Source organism: Melospiza melodia, chromosome 22 (genome assembly GCF_035770615.1).
Source record: "Melospiza melodia melodia isolate bMelMel2 chromosome 22, bMelMel2.pri, whole genome shotgun sequence".
Classification (NCBI taxonomy): domain Eukaryota; kingdom Metazoa; phylum Chordata; class Aves; order Passeriformes; family Passerellidae; genus Melospiza; species Melospiza melodia.
This window is the reverse complement of record NC_086215.1, coordinates 4578729-4597230: the sequence shown is the minus strand read 5'-3', so window position 1 is coordinate 4597230 and position 18502 is coordinate 4578729. Positions and strand designations below refer to the sequence as shown.

General features: G+C 54.2%; 3 protein-coding genes across 9 annotated transcripts in view; 1 reads left to right on the top strand and 2 right to left on the bottom strand.

Annotated features, from left to right (window-relative positions):
• NIBAN2 (niban apoptosis regulator 2) overlaps nt 1-6688 on the top strand; it is a 41085-nt gene extending 34397 nt beyond the window's left edge. Inside the window, exons 9-15 of one of the 3 annotated variants that reach the window (XM_063175036.1) lie at nt 184-371; nt 551-706; nt 1283-1399; nt 2289-2396; nt 2505-2616; nt 4004-4561; nt 4688-6688. In XM_063175036.1, the coding sequence (XP_063031106.1) occupies nt 184-371; nt 551-706; nt 1283-1399; nt 2289-2396; nt 2505-2616; nt 4004-4561; nt 4688-5367 (1919 nt within the window). In that variant the 3' untranslated portion in view covers nt 5368-6688. Of the gene's footprint in view, nt 1-183; nt 372-550; nt 707-1282; nt 1400-2288; nt 2397-2504; nt 2617-4003 lie in introns of all 3 variants that reach the window. The other 2 variants (XM_063175035.1, XM_063175034.1) reach the window with 2 other exon arrangements.
• Nucleotides 6689-6811: 123 nt separating this feature from the next.
• On the bottom strand, nt 6812-13935 carry SLC31A2 (solute carrier family 31 member 2). The gene is made up of 4 exons (XM_063175037.1): nt 13776-13935; nt 10575-10641; nt 8007-8178; nt 6812-7478 (listed from the first exon to the last, which is right to left on the bottom strand). The coding sequence occupies exons 1-4, from the start codon at nt 13779-13781 to the stop codon at nt 7310-7312; spliced, it is 414 nt and encodes a 137-aa protein (XP_063031107.1). The 5' UTR covers nt 13782-13935; the 3' UTR covers nt 6812-7309.
• Nucleotides 13936-15088: 1153 nt separating this feature from the next.
• COL27A1 (collagen type XXVII alpha 1 chain) overlaps nt 15089-18502 on the bottom strand; it is a 90263-nt gene continuing 86849 nt past the window's right edge. For all 5 annotated transcript variants that reach the window (XM_063174387.1, XM_063174384.1, XM_063174386.1 and 2 more), the window contains one exon: nt 15089-15465. In XM_063174387.1, coding sequence (XP_063030457.1) covers nt 15316-15465 — 150 coding nt within the window. In that variant the 3' untranslated portion in view covers nt 15089-15315. The remainder of the gene's footprint in view (nt 15466-18502) is intronic.

Genomic DNA, 18502 nt, shown 5'->3' with positions numbered 1-18502 from the left:
GGGTTCAGGACAGAGCAGGGGCAGCCTGCAGGAGCTCCTTGTGTTGCTGTGAAAGGAGGAGACTCCTCCTGGAGGGCTTTGGGAGCAGGGGCAGCTCCTCCTTGCTGGGGTGGGTGTAGGATGTGGTGTGAAGGGCTGGGAGGACAGAGGAGCCTCACCATCCCCATCCCTGCTCTTTCCCAGCCTTTGTCCTGCCCAAGGCAGAGGTCTGTGTCCGTAACCACGTGCAGCCCTACATCTCCTCCATCCTGGAGGCCCTGATGACCCCCACGAGCCAGGGCTTTGCTGAGGCACGGGAGGTGTTCTTCAAGGAGGTCACCGACATGAACATGAACGTGGTCAACGAGGGCGGCCTGGAGAAGCTGGTGGAGGTGAGACCTGGTGGTGCTGGTGGTGCTCCTTGCCAGCTCAGGGGTGACAGGGCCAGTCCTGCTTCCACCACCAGTGTGGACAGCACTGGGAGAGCCCAGGCTGAGAAGATTCCACCCATGAGGTGTGGAATGTCCCTGCCCTGAGTGTGTGGAGAGGCTGAGCTTGGCTTTGTCCCCAGTACATGGAGAAGCTCTCCCACCTGGCCTTCCACCCCGTGAAGATGCAGTCGTGCTATGAGAAGATGGACCAGCTGAAACTGGAGGGTCTGCAGCAGCGATTCGATGTCTCCAGCACATCTGTCTTCAAGCAGAGGGCCCAGATCCACATGAGACAGGTGGGATGGGGACCAGAGTCCTCCTCTGTCCCCGTGGGCTGGGAACAGAGGTTGGGGGAGCCCAGGTTGGAACGTTTGTGCTGCCTCTTTGGTCTGGAGCCCATGGTGGGCTTGGGCATCCTGGCAGAGCCTCCTGGCCCCTTTGCCACAGAGCCCACTGGCACCTGCAAGGCCAGTGAGCCAGTTCTGGGGTCTGATCCAGCCTAACCTGGCCTGGGATGTAGGGGATGAGCTCTGATCAACCTCCTCTCCCAGCTGCCTTGATCCTGGGAGGTCAGGGATTTGTGCAGCGTGAAGGCTCTTTGCCTGTTGGATATTGGGATTTAGGAATTCCTCCCTATGAGGGATCCCTGGCAGTGCCCAAGGCCGGGTTTGACAGGGTTTGGAATAACCTGGGACAGTGGGAGAAGTCCCTGCCCATGGATGAATTCACCCTCTGGATGAATTTAGGCTCCCTCCCACCCCAAACCAGTGCAGGGCTCTGTGCTGTGTCTCACCTCGGTGTGGCAGTGCCCCAAGAGCCCCCTGCCCACCCTTTGGGTGCCCCCCACGCTGACCACGTGTCTCTGGCCACAGCAAATGGACGATGCTGTGTACACCTTCGAGACCCTGCTGCACCAGGAGCTGGGCAAGCTGCAAGGCAAGGACGAGCTGTGCAAATCCATCCAGCGCATCCTCGAGAGGGTGCTCAAGGTGAGCTGAAACAGGAGCTTTTTTGAGCTGTCTCATAAGCTTTTGGAGGTCTGTTTCACACCCAAGATAGCCCAGCTACCTTTGGAGGCATAAAATTAGCAGGATGGCTTCTGTTGCAGTGTTGGAAACAAAAAGGTTTTAAAAAAAGGCCAAATAACAAACTCTTTATAGAGAAAAACTGAGCCAGGTGCAAGAGGTTCTTCCTCTTGGTAAAACACCTCACAAAAGCCTTTTTTTTTCCTCTTCTTTTTCTAGTGAATTGCCCAGGTGGGACTTTTTGGCTCTTTTCCAGTTAGCTATCCTTTAGTTTGAGGTGAAGTCCCCCACACCTATGAGATGCCTTTTTCACCTAATCCAGGAGAGAAACTTCTGGGCTTCTTTCCTTTTTAAGGGGACAAAGGATAGCTTGGTCACTCTGTCAACAACGGGCACATTCCTACAGTGAGCCAGGGGGTCAGGCCTTTGGTAGCCTTTGTTGGCCTTTGGTGGCCTTGATCTTTGGCCAGGGAAGAGGCTGGCAGTGATGTTATCCAGTTCAAAATTCTTTAAGGGTTTTCATGGATTTTCTATTTCAAAAGTCTTTTAGGGGTTTCATGGATTTTGCTGGGGGCAGCCCAGTGGGAAATCACCTGGAGGAGCCAGGTCCCCTCTGAGCACATCTGTAAAAGCCCCCCAGGGTTCAGACTGACCCCAAAGCCTCCTGCAGCCAGCAGTGGAGGAGCTGGCTCCTACCCGGGCTCAGAAACACTGGAAGCAGCTGCAGAGAGGGATGTGAGGCCAGAGGGGTCTGTGTGAATGGGCTGGGGGGCAAATCTCAGGGGTTTGTGCCCGTGGGCAGGGGCAGCCAGCCCACAGCCCTGGGTGACCTGGGGCACCTCTCACCCTGCAGAAATTCGACTATGACAGCAGCACTGTGAGGAAGAAGTTCTTCAGGGAGGCCCTGCTGCAGATCACCATCCCCTTCCTGCTGAAAAAGCTGGCACCCACCTGCAAGGGGGTAAGAGGGGAAGGTTTGGGGTGCAGGGGAGGACTGTCCACCCCCATGGAGGGGCTGGAGCATCCATTCCCCCCAGCCTGCTGGGCTGAGCCGCCTCTCCCCTGGCAGGAATTAGCCAAGTTCCAGGAGCTGATCTTCGAGGACTTTGCCAGCTTCATCCTGGTGGAGAACACCTACGAGGAGGTGGTGCTGCAGTCAGTGATGAAAGACATCATGCAAGGTAGGCTCCTGTGGCACCTGCTGAGGAGAGGGTGACCCCTGCAGGGTCCTGTGGCACCTGGACAGGAGGGGGTGACCTCTGCAGGGTGCTGGGGGCTGTGTGAGGAGGGGGTGACCCCATGTAGGGTGCTGGGGGCTGTGGGAAGAGGGGGTGACCTCTGCAGGGTGTTGGGAGCTGAATGAGAAGACCCTGTATGTTCACTCTGCAGGATTTTGGGGGCTGTGTGAGGAGGGAGTGACTTTTGCAGGATTTTGGGGGTTGTACAGGGTTTTGGGGACGCCCTATGACAGGGGCTGGATAAGGAGGAGTGTTCCCATGCAGAGCCAGCTGGGGGATGTACAAGGAGGGGCGACTCCATGCTGGGAGCTGTATGAGGAGGGGGTGACCCCATGTGGGGTGCTGGGGGCTAGATGAAGAAGGAGTGACCCTCTGCAGGGTGCTGGGGTGTCTCTGATGAGGAGTGACCCCATACCAGATGTTGGGGACCCTATAAGGAGGGGTGACCCTGTGCAGGGTGTTTGGGGACTCTATAAGGATGTCTGACCCCGTGCAGGGTGTGGGGGGTTGTATGAGGAGGGGGTGACCCCATATAGGGTGTTGGGGACTCCTTAAGGAGGGCTGACCCCATACAGGATATTGGGGACTCTATAAGGAAGGGTGACCCCATACAGGGTGCTGGGGACTCAGTAAGGAGGGGTGACCCCGTGCAGGGTGTTGGGGGCTATATGAGGAGGGGTTACCCCATAGAGGGTGCTGGGGACTCAGTAAGGAGGGGTGACCCTGTGCAGGGTGTTGGGGACTCCATAAGGAGGAGTGACCCCGTGCAGGGTGTGGGGGGTTGTATGAGGAGGGGCTGACCCCGTGCAGGGTGTTGGGGACTCAGTAAGGAAGGCTGACCCCATACAGGGTGTTGGGGACTCCATAAGGAGGAGTGACCCCATGGAGGGTGTTGGGGACTCAGTAAGGATGGCTGACCCCATAGAGGGTGCTGGGGACTCAGTAAGGATGGCTGACCCCATAGAGGGTGCTGGGGACTCTGTAAGGAAGGCTGACCCCATACAGGGTGCTGGGGACTCAGTAAGGAGGGCTGACCCCATACAGGGTGTTGGGGACTCTATAAGGAAGGGTGACCCCATACAGGGTGTTGGGGGCTATATGAGGAGGAGTGACCCCATACAGGTTGTTGGGGACTCAGTAAGGAAGGCTGACCCCATACAGGGTGCTGGTGGCTCCCCCACAAGCAGCTTTCCCACCTGGCTGCCCCCTGGCAGGGCTGAGCAGAGGGTGGCATGCTGCCCCCCTGTCCCAGCACCCCGGGGAGGACTGGCCGAGGCGCCCCAGCCCGGCCGTGCCCGCAGCCCCCTGAGCTGTCCCTCCGTGTCCCCAGCTGTGAAGGAGGCGGCCGTGCAGCGCAAGCACAACCTGTACAGGGACAGCATGGTGATGCACAACAGCGATCCCAACCTGCACCTGCTGGGAGAGGGCCTGCCCATCGACTGGAGCGAGGAGTACAGCGGGCAGCCCGAGGAGCCGGCGGCCGAGCGGCGCCGCAGGGCCAAGCAGGTGGTGTCGGTCATCCAGGACGACGAGGGGGCCCTGCCCTATGGGGCTGAGGCCCTGCTGCAGCCCGGCTCCCCTGAGGCAGGGCAGGCAGAGCAGGCACAGCCCGGGGCGCCCCCCAGCCCCCCGGATGCGGTGCAGGAGATCCGGGAGGCGCTGGCACAGCAGAGCCTGGAGGACGGTGCCAGGCTGGAGGAGCGGCTGATGAACGGCACCGAGGGCAGCGGGGCCAGCGAGGAGGGCGTGCTGCTGGCAGGGGGTGCCACACAGCAGGGCCCAGCCCGGGATGGGGACGGGGTGAGCTGTGCCACAGCTGCAGCACCAGCACCTGGAGCTGAGGTTCCATCAGGAACGGGCAGAGATCGTGTCACACCAGCGTCCTCACCTGTCCCTGGAGCTGAGATCCCTTCAGGAATGGGCAGAGAACGTGTCACACCAGCGTCCTCACCTGTCCCTGCAGCTGAGATCCCTTCAGGAATGGGCAGAGAACGTGTCACACCAGCATCCTCACCTGTCCCTGGAGCTGAGGTGACATCAGGGGGGCAGCGTGTCACACCAGCGTCCTCACCTGTCCCTGGAGCTGAGGTCCCGTCAGGAGCTGGGACACGCCGGCCTGCACCAGCACCCCCTGTGCCTGGAGCTGAAGTGTCATCAGGGGGGCAGTGTGCCACACCAGCACTGTCACCTGTCCCTGGAGCTGAGGTCCCATCAGGGACTGGGAGACGTCCTGCACCAGCATCACCTGTGCCCAGAGCTGATGTCCCAGCAGAGGCTGAGGTGCCCCCTGTCACACCAAGATCATCTGTGCCAGCTTCCCCCGGCTCTGCAGCTGATGTCCCATCAGGGGCTGAGGTGCCACATGTCACTCCAAGATCTTCCATCCCAGCATCTGTGACCAGAGCTGATGTCCCATCAGAGGCTGAGGCGCCACACGTCACGCCAAGGTCATCCGTGCCAGCATCCCCTGTGCCCAGGGCTGATGTCCCATCAATGCCCAGCGTGCCACAGGGCATAGCAGCCTCGGCCAGCCCCCGAGCCAGTGTCACAGCAGAGGCCGAGGTGCCCCGTGTCACAGCAGCACCACCTGGAGGGCACAGCCCATCAGCAGCGTGTCACCAGCACGGTGACAAGGAGCCAGGCGAGCCCAGGGGCACCACAGAGAGCGGTGAGGGGGTGCAGACTGAGTTCTAGCCCCAGCCCCTGCCATGGACTGGCCCCGGTGACACTGGGGCTGAGGGAGGGGGACAGGACCCCCGGGATGGAGAGCAGCACTGTGGGAGAGGGAGGGGATGGGGACACCCAGACCTTACTGCCCAAGGGGGTCCCACTGCCACAGCCCCATGGGTCTGACTGGGGTGGCCCCAGCCTGGCTTGGGGCATCCCCTGCGCTCTGCTCTGTCCTTCTTCTGCCTTATTTTCTTTCCTACTGAGGAGATGCTTTACTGAAGAGCTTTACCTGCCCCCCACACCAGTGCCTGGGGCTGCTGGGGGGGCTGGCACTCGCCCTGCTGAGGGAGGGTGTGTGGGACACTCCTGGCTGTCCCCGGGGTTGTCCCTTCCCCAGTCTGGGGTGTTTCCTCAGAGCCTGCCCACTGCCACCCATCCAGGGGGGGTTTCTGGGAGCGTGCCCACTGCCATCCCCACCTGGCCAGCTCCAGGAGTGCCAGTGGGAGCGGGAACTGCAGGGGATGATGGCAAACAGGATGGCAAATGGGGACATGACAGGGACAGCAATGCTGGGGGGCTTGAGCCACCACTGAGGGCGAGAGCACTGGGATAGCTGTGGGTTGCTGGTGCCCAGACTGGGCTGACAGCATCCAAGTTGGGCTTACAGCATCCAGACTGAGCTTACAGCATCCAGACTGAGCTTACAGCGTCCAGACTGAGCTTACAGCGTCCAGACCGGGCTCCTGGTACCCAGGCTGGGCTCACAGCACCCACCCCCAGCCACCCTCACCCCCAGGAGCTATTTCAGGAGCTATTCTAAGGTCAGAGTTCAGTCTCTGGGGAAGGTGGCACCCAGGCTGTGTCCCAGCTGTGCCAGGCAGGACTGGGATAATTCCAGGCTCAGCTTGCTGTGCAGTGGAGAGGTCCCAGCCCTTGCCCTCCACATCTCCTCAGCACCTCCCATGGCTGGTTTCTCCAGTTTTGCAGGTTTTGGCATCTGCTGTGCTGGCTGAGCAAAGAGCAGGGGGTTGCTGACCCCTCTGTGTGTCATGAGGACAGGAGTGCTGCAGCCCCCACAGAGTGATGCCAAAAGTCCTGGAGGTGCTGGGGGTCTGCAGGACCCCTGGGTGTGACACCTGGAGCAGGGAGCAGCACCCCAACACCCACCTGTGCCCAGCCTAACCCACCCAGGGGGGCCCCCAAAGTGTCTTGGGACGCCCCCCTCAAAGTGCCTTTCTCTGTGAACTTCAAACCTGTCTCTTCCAGGATATTTTATTAAGAAAGTTATACAAATGTTTAAAGATATGCTTATAATAATTAATAAAATGGAAAAGCTTTATTTAAAGCCAGAGGAGCCTCTCCTTATTGCTGAAACACCTCCCTGGGCAGGGCTGGGGATCCCCAGTCCCACTGTGAGACCCAGGGTTGTCCTGTCCTGAGCCCACCCAGCAGTGACACAAGCCAGGAGTGGAGCTGAGATGATTTTATTCAAAGGGATGTCCTGAGGAAGCAGCAAGAGGCACCAGGAGCAGCATTTCCCTGCTCCAGCCCCATCCCTGAAGCACAGGAGCGGGGTGGGGGTGGCAGGACCCCCAGTGTCCCCAAAGGCACTGTGTGAAAAGGGGCTTGGTGCAGCTCTGGGCAGGAGGGTCCCTGTCCCCAGCAAGTCACCGGCTCGTTCCTGTTCCAGCCAGGATGAACCTCCTGGAAAAGCAGGGAGGGGAGGAGATGCCAGCACTGCCCCCACCCTGCTGTCACCACCCGGACAAAGGTCCCTGAGAGCCAGGGGACAGCCACCAGCTGAGTGGCAGCATGGCCATGGGGCTCCCTGTCCCCAGAGCAGGGCCCCAGCAAGTCCTTGGGGTTCTGTGTCCCACGGAGCACGGGGACAGAGACAGAAGTGACAGCAGCTGTTCCAGACAAAGGAGCAGGAGGTGGGACACGTGTGCCCCCACCCCGGGGGGCTCTAGCCCCGGCCCAGCAGCGGGTACACCATGAAGTAGCCCAGGGTGGAGCCTGCAATGGCCCCCAGGAAGATCCAGGCGTTGTAGGACATGACTGCCAGCATCACCATGTAGCCCAGCACCACCTGCAGCACGTGGAACAGAGTCTGGGCCACGTGGAACCAGAACCACCTGAGCAAGGAGAGGGGAAATGCCATCAGTGAGGGGCTGGCACAGCTGGAATCACCTCCCACCAGGAGCCTGGAGAGGACAGAGGGGGTTTGGGCAGCAGGGAGAGGGGTGGGGGCTACAAACAGCAGCTCAGGGGGAAATCCTGCTCCAGAATCAATGAGGCTGGCAGGAAGAGCAGCCTGAGCAATGATCTGTGATTAAATACAAATGGAAAAACCCAGGGCTTGGCTCCAAAGAAGGAACTGCCAGGGTCTCGTGGGGACTGAGTCGCTGCTTGTGCCCATCCCCAAACCAGCAGGACCCTCCTGCACCCTGCACAACCACTCCTGGAGGGGAACATGAGCCTCCAGCCACCACCCTGGACCCCTCCCAGGGGATCTGGAAGGGCTGGGCTGCCACTGGAGCCCCGTCCCCAGGCTGTACACACCCCCCTTCCCTGGGAGCTCACAGCCCTTCTCCCCTGTGTGCTGACCATGGCCCCACAGCTCCATCCCTGACCCCCAGGTGGTGCCAGGGCTCCCTGGGTACCTGCCCTGCGCGGGGTCGCTCCGTTCCTCCTCCTGGGGCTCCGTCAGGGCCTCGTGGCTGAGGCTGCGGGGCAGAGCCAGCAGCGCCCGCCGCAGCAGCACGGCCTTGCCCATCTTCACAGCCTCATAGAGCACAGAGAGCAGCAGGATCACCAGCACTGAGAGCACCATCCCTGCATGAGAGACACCCCAACACTGCCATGGGATCACCATCCCTGCAGGACAGACACCCCAACACTGCCATGGGATCACCATCCCTGCAGGACAGACACCCCAGCACTGCCATGGGATCACCAGCACTGCAGGACAGACACCCCAACACTGCCATGGGATCACCAGCACTGAGAGCACCATCCCTGCAGGACAGACACCCCAACACTGCCATGGGATCACCAGTGCTGAGAGCACCATCCCTGCAGGAGAGACACCCCAATGTCGCTGACTTCTTTCTATGAAAATCCTTTCCTTAGGATTTTTCCTCCTGAGAAGCTGAGAGGCCTCAGGGACAAAATGTAAACATTGATTATCTGCTGCTGTGGAATGCAACAGGTGCATCTGGGATTGGCCTCATGTGGATGTTTGGAATTAATGGCCAATCACAGTCAACTGGCTCTCACTTTGTCCAAGCCACAAACCTTTGTTGATTCATTCCTTTCGATTCTTGGCTTAGCTAACCTTCTGAGATGACCCTTATCTTCTATTCTTTTAGTGTAGTTTTAATGTAATATATATCTTAAAATAATAAATCAAGACTTCTAAAATATGAAGTCAGATCTACATCTCTTCCCTCATCCTAAGACCCCTGTGACCACCGTGACACCCCAACACTGCCATGGGATCACCAGCACTGATGGCACCATCCCTGCAGGACAGACACCCCAACACTGCCATGCACGGGGAGAGCCTCTGGGGGTGACAGGGACACAGCAGGGCCCAGCACGGGGAGCTTGGGGGATGTGGGGTGCTCCTGGCACCGGGCTGGGCAGCAGGGTTGTTAAATGTCAGGGAATTGTGTATTTAGCTTTTTAACTCACAGAGTTAGGTTGGAAAAGCTGTTTGAGATCATTAAGGTCAACCTGTGACCTCACCCAACAGCACCTTGTCACCCAGACCATGGCACTGAATGCCCCATCCAGTCCCTCCTCAAACACCTCCAGGGACACTGACTCCTCCCTGGACAGCCCCTTCCAATGAAGAAATTTTTCCTAGATTCTTAATTTAGGAAAATGGAGAATAAACTAAGCCTAAACTTCTCCTGGCTCAGCTGAAGGCCGTGCCCTCTTGTCCTAGAGAGCTGCTGTGAAACAAATACACAGCTTTGCATTGACTCCACAATGAACATGGGAGTTCAAATACAATGTTGGGAGAATAAACAAAATCAGAAAGAAGAGTGAAAGTGGGAAGCTGAGCCATTCTTGAGTGCTCTGGGGGCTTCACACAGCTCCCTGCCTGCTGCTCTTGGCTTGGGAGGATCAAGCTCTGCCTGGGGAATGCCCAGCACACAGCACAGCTCAGCAGGGAGGGGCAGGTGCTGCCAAAAACTGCTCCAGGAGCCCACAGAGCTCTGCAGGGAGGGCATGGAGTGATGGACAGGGATGGATGGACCAGGATGGATATGGAAGAATGGATGGAAGGATGAAGGAACAGGGAAGGAAGGAAGGAAGGAAGGAAGGAAGGAAGGAAGGAAGGAAGGAAGGAAGGAAGGAAGGAAGGAAGGAAGGAAGGAAGGAAGGAAGGAAGGAAGGAAGGAAGGAAGGAAGGAAGGAAGGAAGGAAGGAAGGAAGGAAGGAAGGAAGGAAGGAAGGAAGGAAGGAAGGAAGGAAGGAAGGGGATGGATGGGACAGGGATGGAGCAATGGAGGGATGGAGGGATGAAACAGGGATGGATGGATGGATGGATGGATGGATGGATGGATGGATGGATGGATGGATGGATGGATGGAGGAACAGGGATGGAAGGAAGGATGGATGGATGGATGGATGGATGGATGGATGGATGGATGGATGGACAGGATGGGGTTGGACAGGGATGGACAGGATGGATGGATGGATGGATGGAAGGATGATGGATGGATAGGACAGATGGATGGAAGGATGAAGGAACACGGACAGACGGACGGATGGATGGATAGGGTTGGACAGGAGTGAATGGATGAATGGATGGATGGATAGATGGATGGATGGATGGATGGATGGATGGATGGATGGACAGGATGGGGTTGGACAGGGATGGACAGGATGGATGGAGGGATGGATGGATGGATGGATGGATGGATGGATGGATGGATGGATGGATGGATGAAGGAACAGGGATGGAAGGATGGATGGATGGATGGATGGATGGACAGGATGGGGTTGGACAGGGATGGACAGGATGGATGTATGGAGGGATGGATGGATGGATGATGGATGGATAGGACAGATGCATGGAAGGATGAAGGAACATGGACAGACGGACGGATGGATGGAGAGGGTTGGACAGGAATGGATGGATGGATGGATGGATGGATGGATGGATGGATGGATGGATGGATGGATGGATAGGGGATGTCCCAGGGCTGGCAGCCTACCTGTGGGGCTGTGGACACTCCAGAAGTCGAAGAGCAGCACGACTGTGTCCGAGAAGTAGAAGGTCATCTGGAAGAGAGGCCAGGGAAGGGCAGTGCAGGAGCCCTGGGGTGATGGGTGCCCACACTGCCAGCAGGCCCTGCACCCCCACCCTGGCACGCTCAGCTGGGGAGTCCCCAAATGGTGCAAGGCTCTCCCCAGCTCTGAAACGGGAAGAGGAACTCGCACAGACAATCACAGTCACGCTGAGCTGTGATTGTCCTGTGAGCTCCAGCAGGACAATTCCCACCCCCAGCAGCAGCTCCTGTGCGTGTCTGGGCTGTGACAAAAAGCCACTTTACCCCTGTGACAATGAGAAACGAATTCAGGACTTCATCCACATGGATTTGAGGAGGGAAGGTCCCTGGGGACAGGTGGAGGCTGAGGGGAAGTTGGTGGGCAGAGCCTCCGCTCCCCTCCCAGGGCACAGAAACGTCCTGCACTGCCAGGACACCCAAAAACTCAACCACCAAGGCACCCAGAGCCACAGATGTGACCACCCAACAACAGGGACCAGGTCCAGAGCCACAAGTGTCACCACCCAACAACAGGGACCAGGTCCAGGGGTGCCTCCCTGCCAGAGGAGCATCCATCCCAACACTGCCAGGACGTGCAAGGGCAGCACCCCTCCTCCTTCACCCTGCTGAAACAGGAGGAGCAGGAATTGCTCTTGTGTAACATCAGCTGCAGAGCTCACACAGCTGCCCCATCTTGCTCCAAAGATGGAATTTTGCTGCGTTTTTCGTGCTCCCTTTGGTGAACCTCCCTAGGAGGTGTTTGTGGAGCTCACAGCTGCTGCTCTCCTGCACAGACCCGTGTTTGGCTGCTCTTTCCTGCCTTTTCCAACACCAGCAGAGGTGACTGACAGGAGCAGGACCAGCCTCAGCCAGAAATACCATCCAACAGCCCGTGGGTGTTCAGGCCACAGCCCGGCTCCAATTACAGCCCTCGGCCCTCCTTACCCACAGCACATTAGCACATGTAATTGGCTCACCCTTTTAAGCCTCCTTTGGCCACAGATTAATGATAATTAGCCTTTAAATGAAGCTATTTCTCCTTCACAAGCTTCACCCACAGGTGGCAGAAGGAGCAGGTGAGTGTTTTAGGGATAGGGCACAGAAGTGATGGGCAAAATCAGAGTCATTAACTTTGGAAAAGCCACCAAATATAATGAAATCCAAATATTAACCCCGCATGCCAAGGTCTCCACTAAACCCTGTCCCCAAGTGCCGCCTCTCTGTGTTTTCTGAACAATTCCAGGCATGGTGATTCCACCCTTTCCCTGGGCAGCCTGTTCCAGAGATCCAGAAGATCCCTTTGTTGCCCCAGCCTGAGGTGGAGCCACATTTTTTTGGGGTTCCCAGCATGGTTGTGACACCAAAATAACGCTCCTTGGGCCAACAGTGATGCCACAGAGAGATTTCTCAGTGGGTGAAGGTCAAGAGGCCAAAATCCTAAAAATCCCTGCATTCCTCCCAACGGGGAAGAGCCACCACCAGCAGGGAGATGTCCCAGGGATGTTGTTCAGAGGGAGGGGACCCTGTCCTCCCCCACCTGCCCTGCAGCAGGGATTGGATTGAGCAGGTGAGGCTGCACCCAGCTCCTCCCCCGCAGGAATTCACACCGGGAACAAAAACTTGTTGGGAAATCTCCTGAGCTCAGGGTGTATTTAGGGCAGGAGCTGCTGCACTTTTGGGGTTGTTCTAGCAAAACCAGTGGTGCCTGCACAGAGCAGGGCCAGGCTGCATCCCAGCCTGCTGCTCCAGCCCAACTGGGATGTCTGATCCCACATCTTGGATAAAGCTGCAGCACCCTGACCCAATCTGGACAGTCCCAGCTGCAGCCCCACACTGGGGACACACTGGTTATGAGGATGTCCCCAAACTGGAATCCTCCTCAAGGCCTTGCTGCTTCAGGGGGCCGGGAGCCCTAAACATGAAATAGAACCATGGAATGGTTTGGGTTATAAAGGATCCTAAAGTTCATTTTGTCCCAGCCCTGCCATGGGCAGGGACGCCTTCCACCATCCCAGGCTGCTCCAAGCCCTGTCCAACCCGACCCTGGACACTTACAGGGAGATTTAAGGAGTTATAGGGGGATTCATGGGGTTCCAGAGGGAATTCATGGGGTTCCAGATGGGGATTCATATAGTCCCGGGGGGGATTAGGGGCTTCCAGGATTATTAATGGGGTTCCAGGGGAGGAATCACGGGGTTTCAGGGGGGATTTCCAGGGTTCCAGGGTGAAATCATGAGGCTCCAAAGATTTAAGGAGGTCCAGGGTGGAATCATGGGGTTCCAGGGGCAATTCACGGGGTTCCGGAGGGGATTTAAGGGGATCCAAGGGGATTTATGGGGTTCCAGGGGGATTTAAGGGGTTCCAGGCAGGAATTCATGGGATTCCAGGGTGGAATCACGGGGTTCCAGGGTGGATATAAGGGGTTCCAGGGGGATTTAAGGGGTTCCAGGCAGGAATTCATGGGAGTCCAGGGTGGAATCACGGGGTTCCAGGGTGGATTCACGGGGTTCCAAGGGGATTTAAGGGGTTCCAGGGTGGAATAGGGGAATCCAGGGTGGAATCACGGGGTTCCAAAGATTTAAGGAGGTCCAGGGTGGAATCATGGGGTTCCAGGGGCGATTCACGGGGTTGCAGAGGGGATTTAAGGGGATCCAAGGGGATTTATGGGGTTCCAGGCAGGAATTCATGAGATTCCAGGGTGGAATCACGGGGTTCCAGGGTGGATTCACGGGGTTCCAGGGTGGAATAGGGGAATCCAGGGTGGAATCACGGGGTTCCAGTCAGATTTAAGGAGGTCCAGGGTGGAATCATGGGGTTCCAGGGGCGATTCACGGGGTTGCAGAGGGGATTTAAGGGGATCCAAGGGGATTTATGGGGTTCCAGGCAGGAATTCATGAGATTCCAGGGTGGAATCACGGGGTTCCAGGGTGGATTCACGGGGTTCCAGGGTGGAATAGGGGAATCCAGGGTGGAATCACGGGGTTCCAGTCAGATTTAAGGGGTTCCAGGGTGGAATCACGGGGTTCCAGGGTGGATATAAGGGGTTCCGGGTTGGAATCACGGTGTTCCGGGGGGATTTCCGGGGTTCCAGGAAGGTCTCCCGGTGCCGGCAGTGCCGTGTCCGTCCCGTCCCGTCCCGGGGCTCACCTGCATGGTGGCGGCGGCAGCGGGCGCGGGGCCCGGCCCGTTCCCCCCGGGGCCGCTGTCCCAGCGCTGTCACACCGATATCGCGGCGCTGTCCCGGTGTTGTCACACCGATGTCACAGCCTGTCACGGCCTGTCACGGGGATGTGGCGGCGCTGTCGCAGTGCCGTGTCTGGCGCGGGGCTCCCCGGGAGCTGTAGTGCAGGGCGGGCCCGGGCCCGTCCCCTCCTCCCCGCGGCCCTGCCGGGCTCCGCGCCCTGGGTACGGCCCGGCCCGGCCTCTGCGGCTCCGCTTTGCCTTCGCTCCCGGCTCCGTCCTGAGCTAAGGACCCCAAGGGGTTTTCTGCTGGTCAACCCCGGCACCCTGAAAATGCTGAGAGATTTTTGGGGGTGTGCAGCCTGGAGTGGAGAAGCTCCAGGGAGAGCTCAGTGGCCCTAAAGGGGCTCCAGGAGAGCTGGAGAGGGACTGGGGACAAGGGATGGAGGGACAGGACACAGGGAATGGCTCCTACTGCCAGAGGGCAGGGATGGATGGGATATTGGGAATGAGGAATTGTTCCCTGTGAGGGTGGGCAGGCCCTGGCACAGGGTGCCCAGAGCAGCTGTGGCTGCCCCTGGATCCCTGGCAGTGCCCAAGGCCAGGCTGGACAGGGCTGGGAGCAGCCTGGGACAGTGGGAGGTGTCCCTGCTATCGGATGGTCTCTAAGTTCTATTCCAACCCAAACCATTTAGGATTCTGTGATTTCATTTTCCCTACAGACAGGCAGGACAAAGGGGAACTTTCTTTCCAGCTGTGAGTAGAAGCATACAAATGTTTGCTCCATGCTGGGACTATCCAACCATCCCCATTACACCTGGGAACAGAGAGTGCTGAGCTGGCCCTGCCTCAGTTTCCTGAAGTGCCAGCAGGTGCAGGTGCCCACGAAGGCACCCAGTACTGCAGTGCCTGGCTCTGCACCACTAAAATCCCTCTCAGTGAGACAGACACTCAAAACCGAGGCAGGATTTGGGGGAGAATTAACATTTTCATCCCTTTGCAGCACTTGGTGCCTGGCTGGAAGGGAAAGGAGCAGCAGCACACTGGGCTCTCCCAGGCTCACCAGGGCCACTTCCCAGCCCAGTCCTGGGCCAACAATGCTCCAACCATTTGTGTACTTCACTCTGGCAAAGAAAAGCTCCTTTCCTTCCCCTTTTCCCAAGCTGGCACTAGTTTTGCTTCTTTTCTTTTTTTTTTTTTTTTTTCTCACAGACAGTTCCCAGCAATTATAATTCTCAAACCTCCCCCAAGCAGTCATTAAATCAGCACCTTCTCATATATAATATATACATATATAATATATTTATAATTTATAGAGAAATGACTTCTGTAAACAATATTCCTCTACTCCAGAAGGAAATGGAGTCCAGGGCATAACACAGCTCCAAACACAGCAGCTCTGTGGAGCAGCTGGGATACCTGTGCCACCTCCAGCTCCACTTGTCCCCACTGGGATGGCTCTTGGGTGGGGACAGAACCGGCTGGCTCAGTTTGGGTGGCACTACTTTCAGCTGAAGCAAACTGGTCCGACTGTGAAACCAAACTGGTGCGAGGCGTCACCGTGGTGGAACACAGCCAGGTCCCGCAGGGGCAGCAGCCACAGCTCCTCCGTGCTGAACTGGAAGATGGTGTCGGCGATGGAGGACTCGTTGTCCAGCTGAAATGACCACCAGGGACAGCTGAGTGCCACCAAACCCCTCAGCTGACGGCCTGGAGCTCCCTTGGCTCCATCCCCAGCCCCTCCTGGCTTCTCCAGGCTGGTTCCTTCCCTTTGCCACATCCCCAGACCAGGAAGCCCCTTGGTCCAAAGGAATGGATGTTCTCCATCCCCATCCCAGCCTGTGCAGCCTCATCTCCCTGCTCCATCCCAAACTGCTGGGCTTCAAACACTCTCCAAAGGAATGGATGTTCTCCATCCCCATCCCACCCTGTGCAGCCTCATCTCCCTGCTCCATCCCAAACTGCTGGGCTTCAAACACTCTCCAAAGGAATGGATGTTCTCCATCCCCATCCCACCCTGTGCAGCCTCATCTCCCTGCTCCATCCCAAACTGCTGGGCTTCAAACACTCTCCAAAGGAATGGATGTTCTCCATCCCCATCCCACCCTGTGCAGCCTCATCTCCCTGCTCCATCCCAAACTGCTGGGCTTCAAACACTCTCCAAAGGAATGGATGTTCTCCATCCCCATCCCACTCTGTGCAGCCTCATCTCCCTGCTCCATCCCAAACTGCTGGGCTTCAAACACTCTCCAAAGGGCTCTGCCAAATGTTGGGAGCCTTTTTCAGGTGTGACATATGTTAGAAAACAATTTGTGCTAAAGGAAATGAAAACCACAGCATTTTGTGTACACAGCCAGTGTGGGGCAACAAGCAGTAATAGGCAAAGTGATAAAAATGGAGATTCAGGTGTCATCAGATGATTGTCTCCAGGGATGGATATTTCAAGGGATTTTTCTGTCTGACAAGACCCCAGCAGAAGGCATTTGATAGGCAGCATCAGAAGTTTATCCCAGAAAGTTTTCACCTGACAGGATTCCAGCAATTATCCACCGATTCTGGGAAGCATGGTAGCAAGAAAGAAAAATTGCAATAACAGGCTAAAATATGCTAAAGAAGAGCCCAAAAGACTGTATAAAACAGAGCCCAAAAATGACATTTGGAGACCCACAGGGACTTTGGTATGATAGAGGCCAAATCCTGACCCTCCCCGACCATGATCACCTGGGTCGAAGTCAATATTGCTTGTGGCTTTTTCCAAATGTATACTTTGATAATTTAATAAAGTATTACATTTAATGAATATTAAATATATAAATAAAAATGTAAAAATTATATTATGTGACTTATATAAATATATACTATCTATAATATAAATTATATATTTTGTAGAAATGTATATTATAAAAATTCTATATATTTATATAAAATATTATTTATAAAACAAATAACTAAAATTAAAGATTAAATTGAAAATTGAAAATAATTAAAAATAAAAATTAAGAATAATATAAAAGAAATATTAATGATTTAATTTATAATTATATTTTATAATAATCATTATTATTAATTATAATTATTTATTTAAAACAAGTAATTATAGATTATTTATGAATATATTTATTAATACTATTATATTTATAATAAGAATAAATTATTATTAATATATTACTATATTATACTATTATTATAAATAATGATAGTTATAAATAATTAAAACCATAATAATATAAAACTAAAAATATAAAAATAGTTTTATATTTAAAATATAATATATATTATATACTATATAAATTTATATTATATAAATTTATAAAATAAATTTATTCTAAATTTATTATATAAATTTATAATTTATGATAATAAATTTAATTTATATTTAAAATACAGTATATATTATATGAGATAAAACATATATAATTTAATATAAAAATATTAAAATATAAAAATTAAAAAGAAATTACAGATAGAAAATATAGATAATAAATTATTACAATAGTTATTTGTCACAGACAGCTTTTGTGAAAAATCCTTTCTTTAGGATTTTTCCTTCTGGGAAGCTGAGGCCCCAGAAAAAGAATGTAAACAATGGTTATCTGCTGCTGTGGAATGCAACAGGTGCATCTGGGATTGGCCCATGTTCCATGTTTACAATTAAGGGCTGATCAAAGGCTGAGCTCTCTCTGGGACAGAATCAGAGAGAGCTCCTTTGTTTATTCATTCCTTTTCTATTCTTAGCATAGCAAGCTTCTGAACTTTTCTCTCTATTCCTTTTAGTATAGTCTTCATGTAATATATATAATAAAATAATAAATCCAGCCTTCTGATCATGGAGTCACGATTCTCATCTCCTCTTCACCCTGAAAAACCCTTGCAAGCCCTGTAACAGTTACTTTTGTGATAAATAAGTATGATTCGTGCTAATAAAAATTGAAACAGTAATCAATATTGATACAGTAATTAATATTTGAGAATAATAAAACAGTTAATAGTTAAAAGTTGTAATGCCAAAGAAGAGAGGGAAAGGAGGGGCTCCACCCACTCTCCCCTTCCCAGCAGATGTTCTCAAGGACCACAGGAAAGAAGCTGAAGATACAGTTGCTAAAAATGACCAAGAACCTGGTTGGGTCCAAGAAAATGCTAATTATAAGAAACTTATTGCTTTAATATGCAGATGCAGTGATACGTTATTCTTGGCTTACATTGTACTGGCTTGGTGCGCATGTGTAACCCAAAGGTGAATTAAAGGAAAACAAAGAAGACTACAGAGCCTTCATCAGTGACGACCCCCAAAGATTTGTGCGACCACCAGACCGAGTGGTGGCGCATGCGTGGTAAAAGTAGTAATGAAAGCAGAGACAGAAAAGTGACAAACCGAAAATAAGAAGAGATAGCATTGACACATTGTCGCAGACATTTCTCCACAGAAATCCTTTCTTTCGGATTTCTGCGTCTTCTGGAGGCCAGAGGCTTCAGAAGACAAGGTAAACAATTATTATCAGCTGCTGGGGAATGCAACAGGGACACCTTGATTGGCTCATTTCCTATGTTTATAATTAAGGGCCAATCACCAGTGCAAGCTAGGGGGACTGAGTCCTTGGTCACAACTTTGTTATAGATTCTTTTCTATCTATTCTTAGTTAGCCTAGCTGCTCTGCAAACCTCTCTCTATATTCTATTAGTATAGTCATAATGTA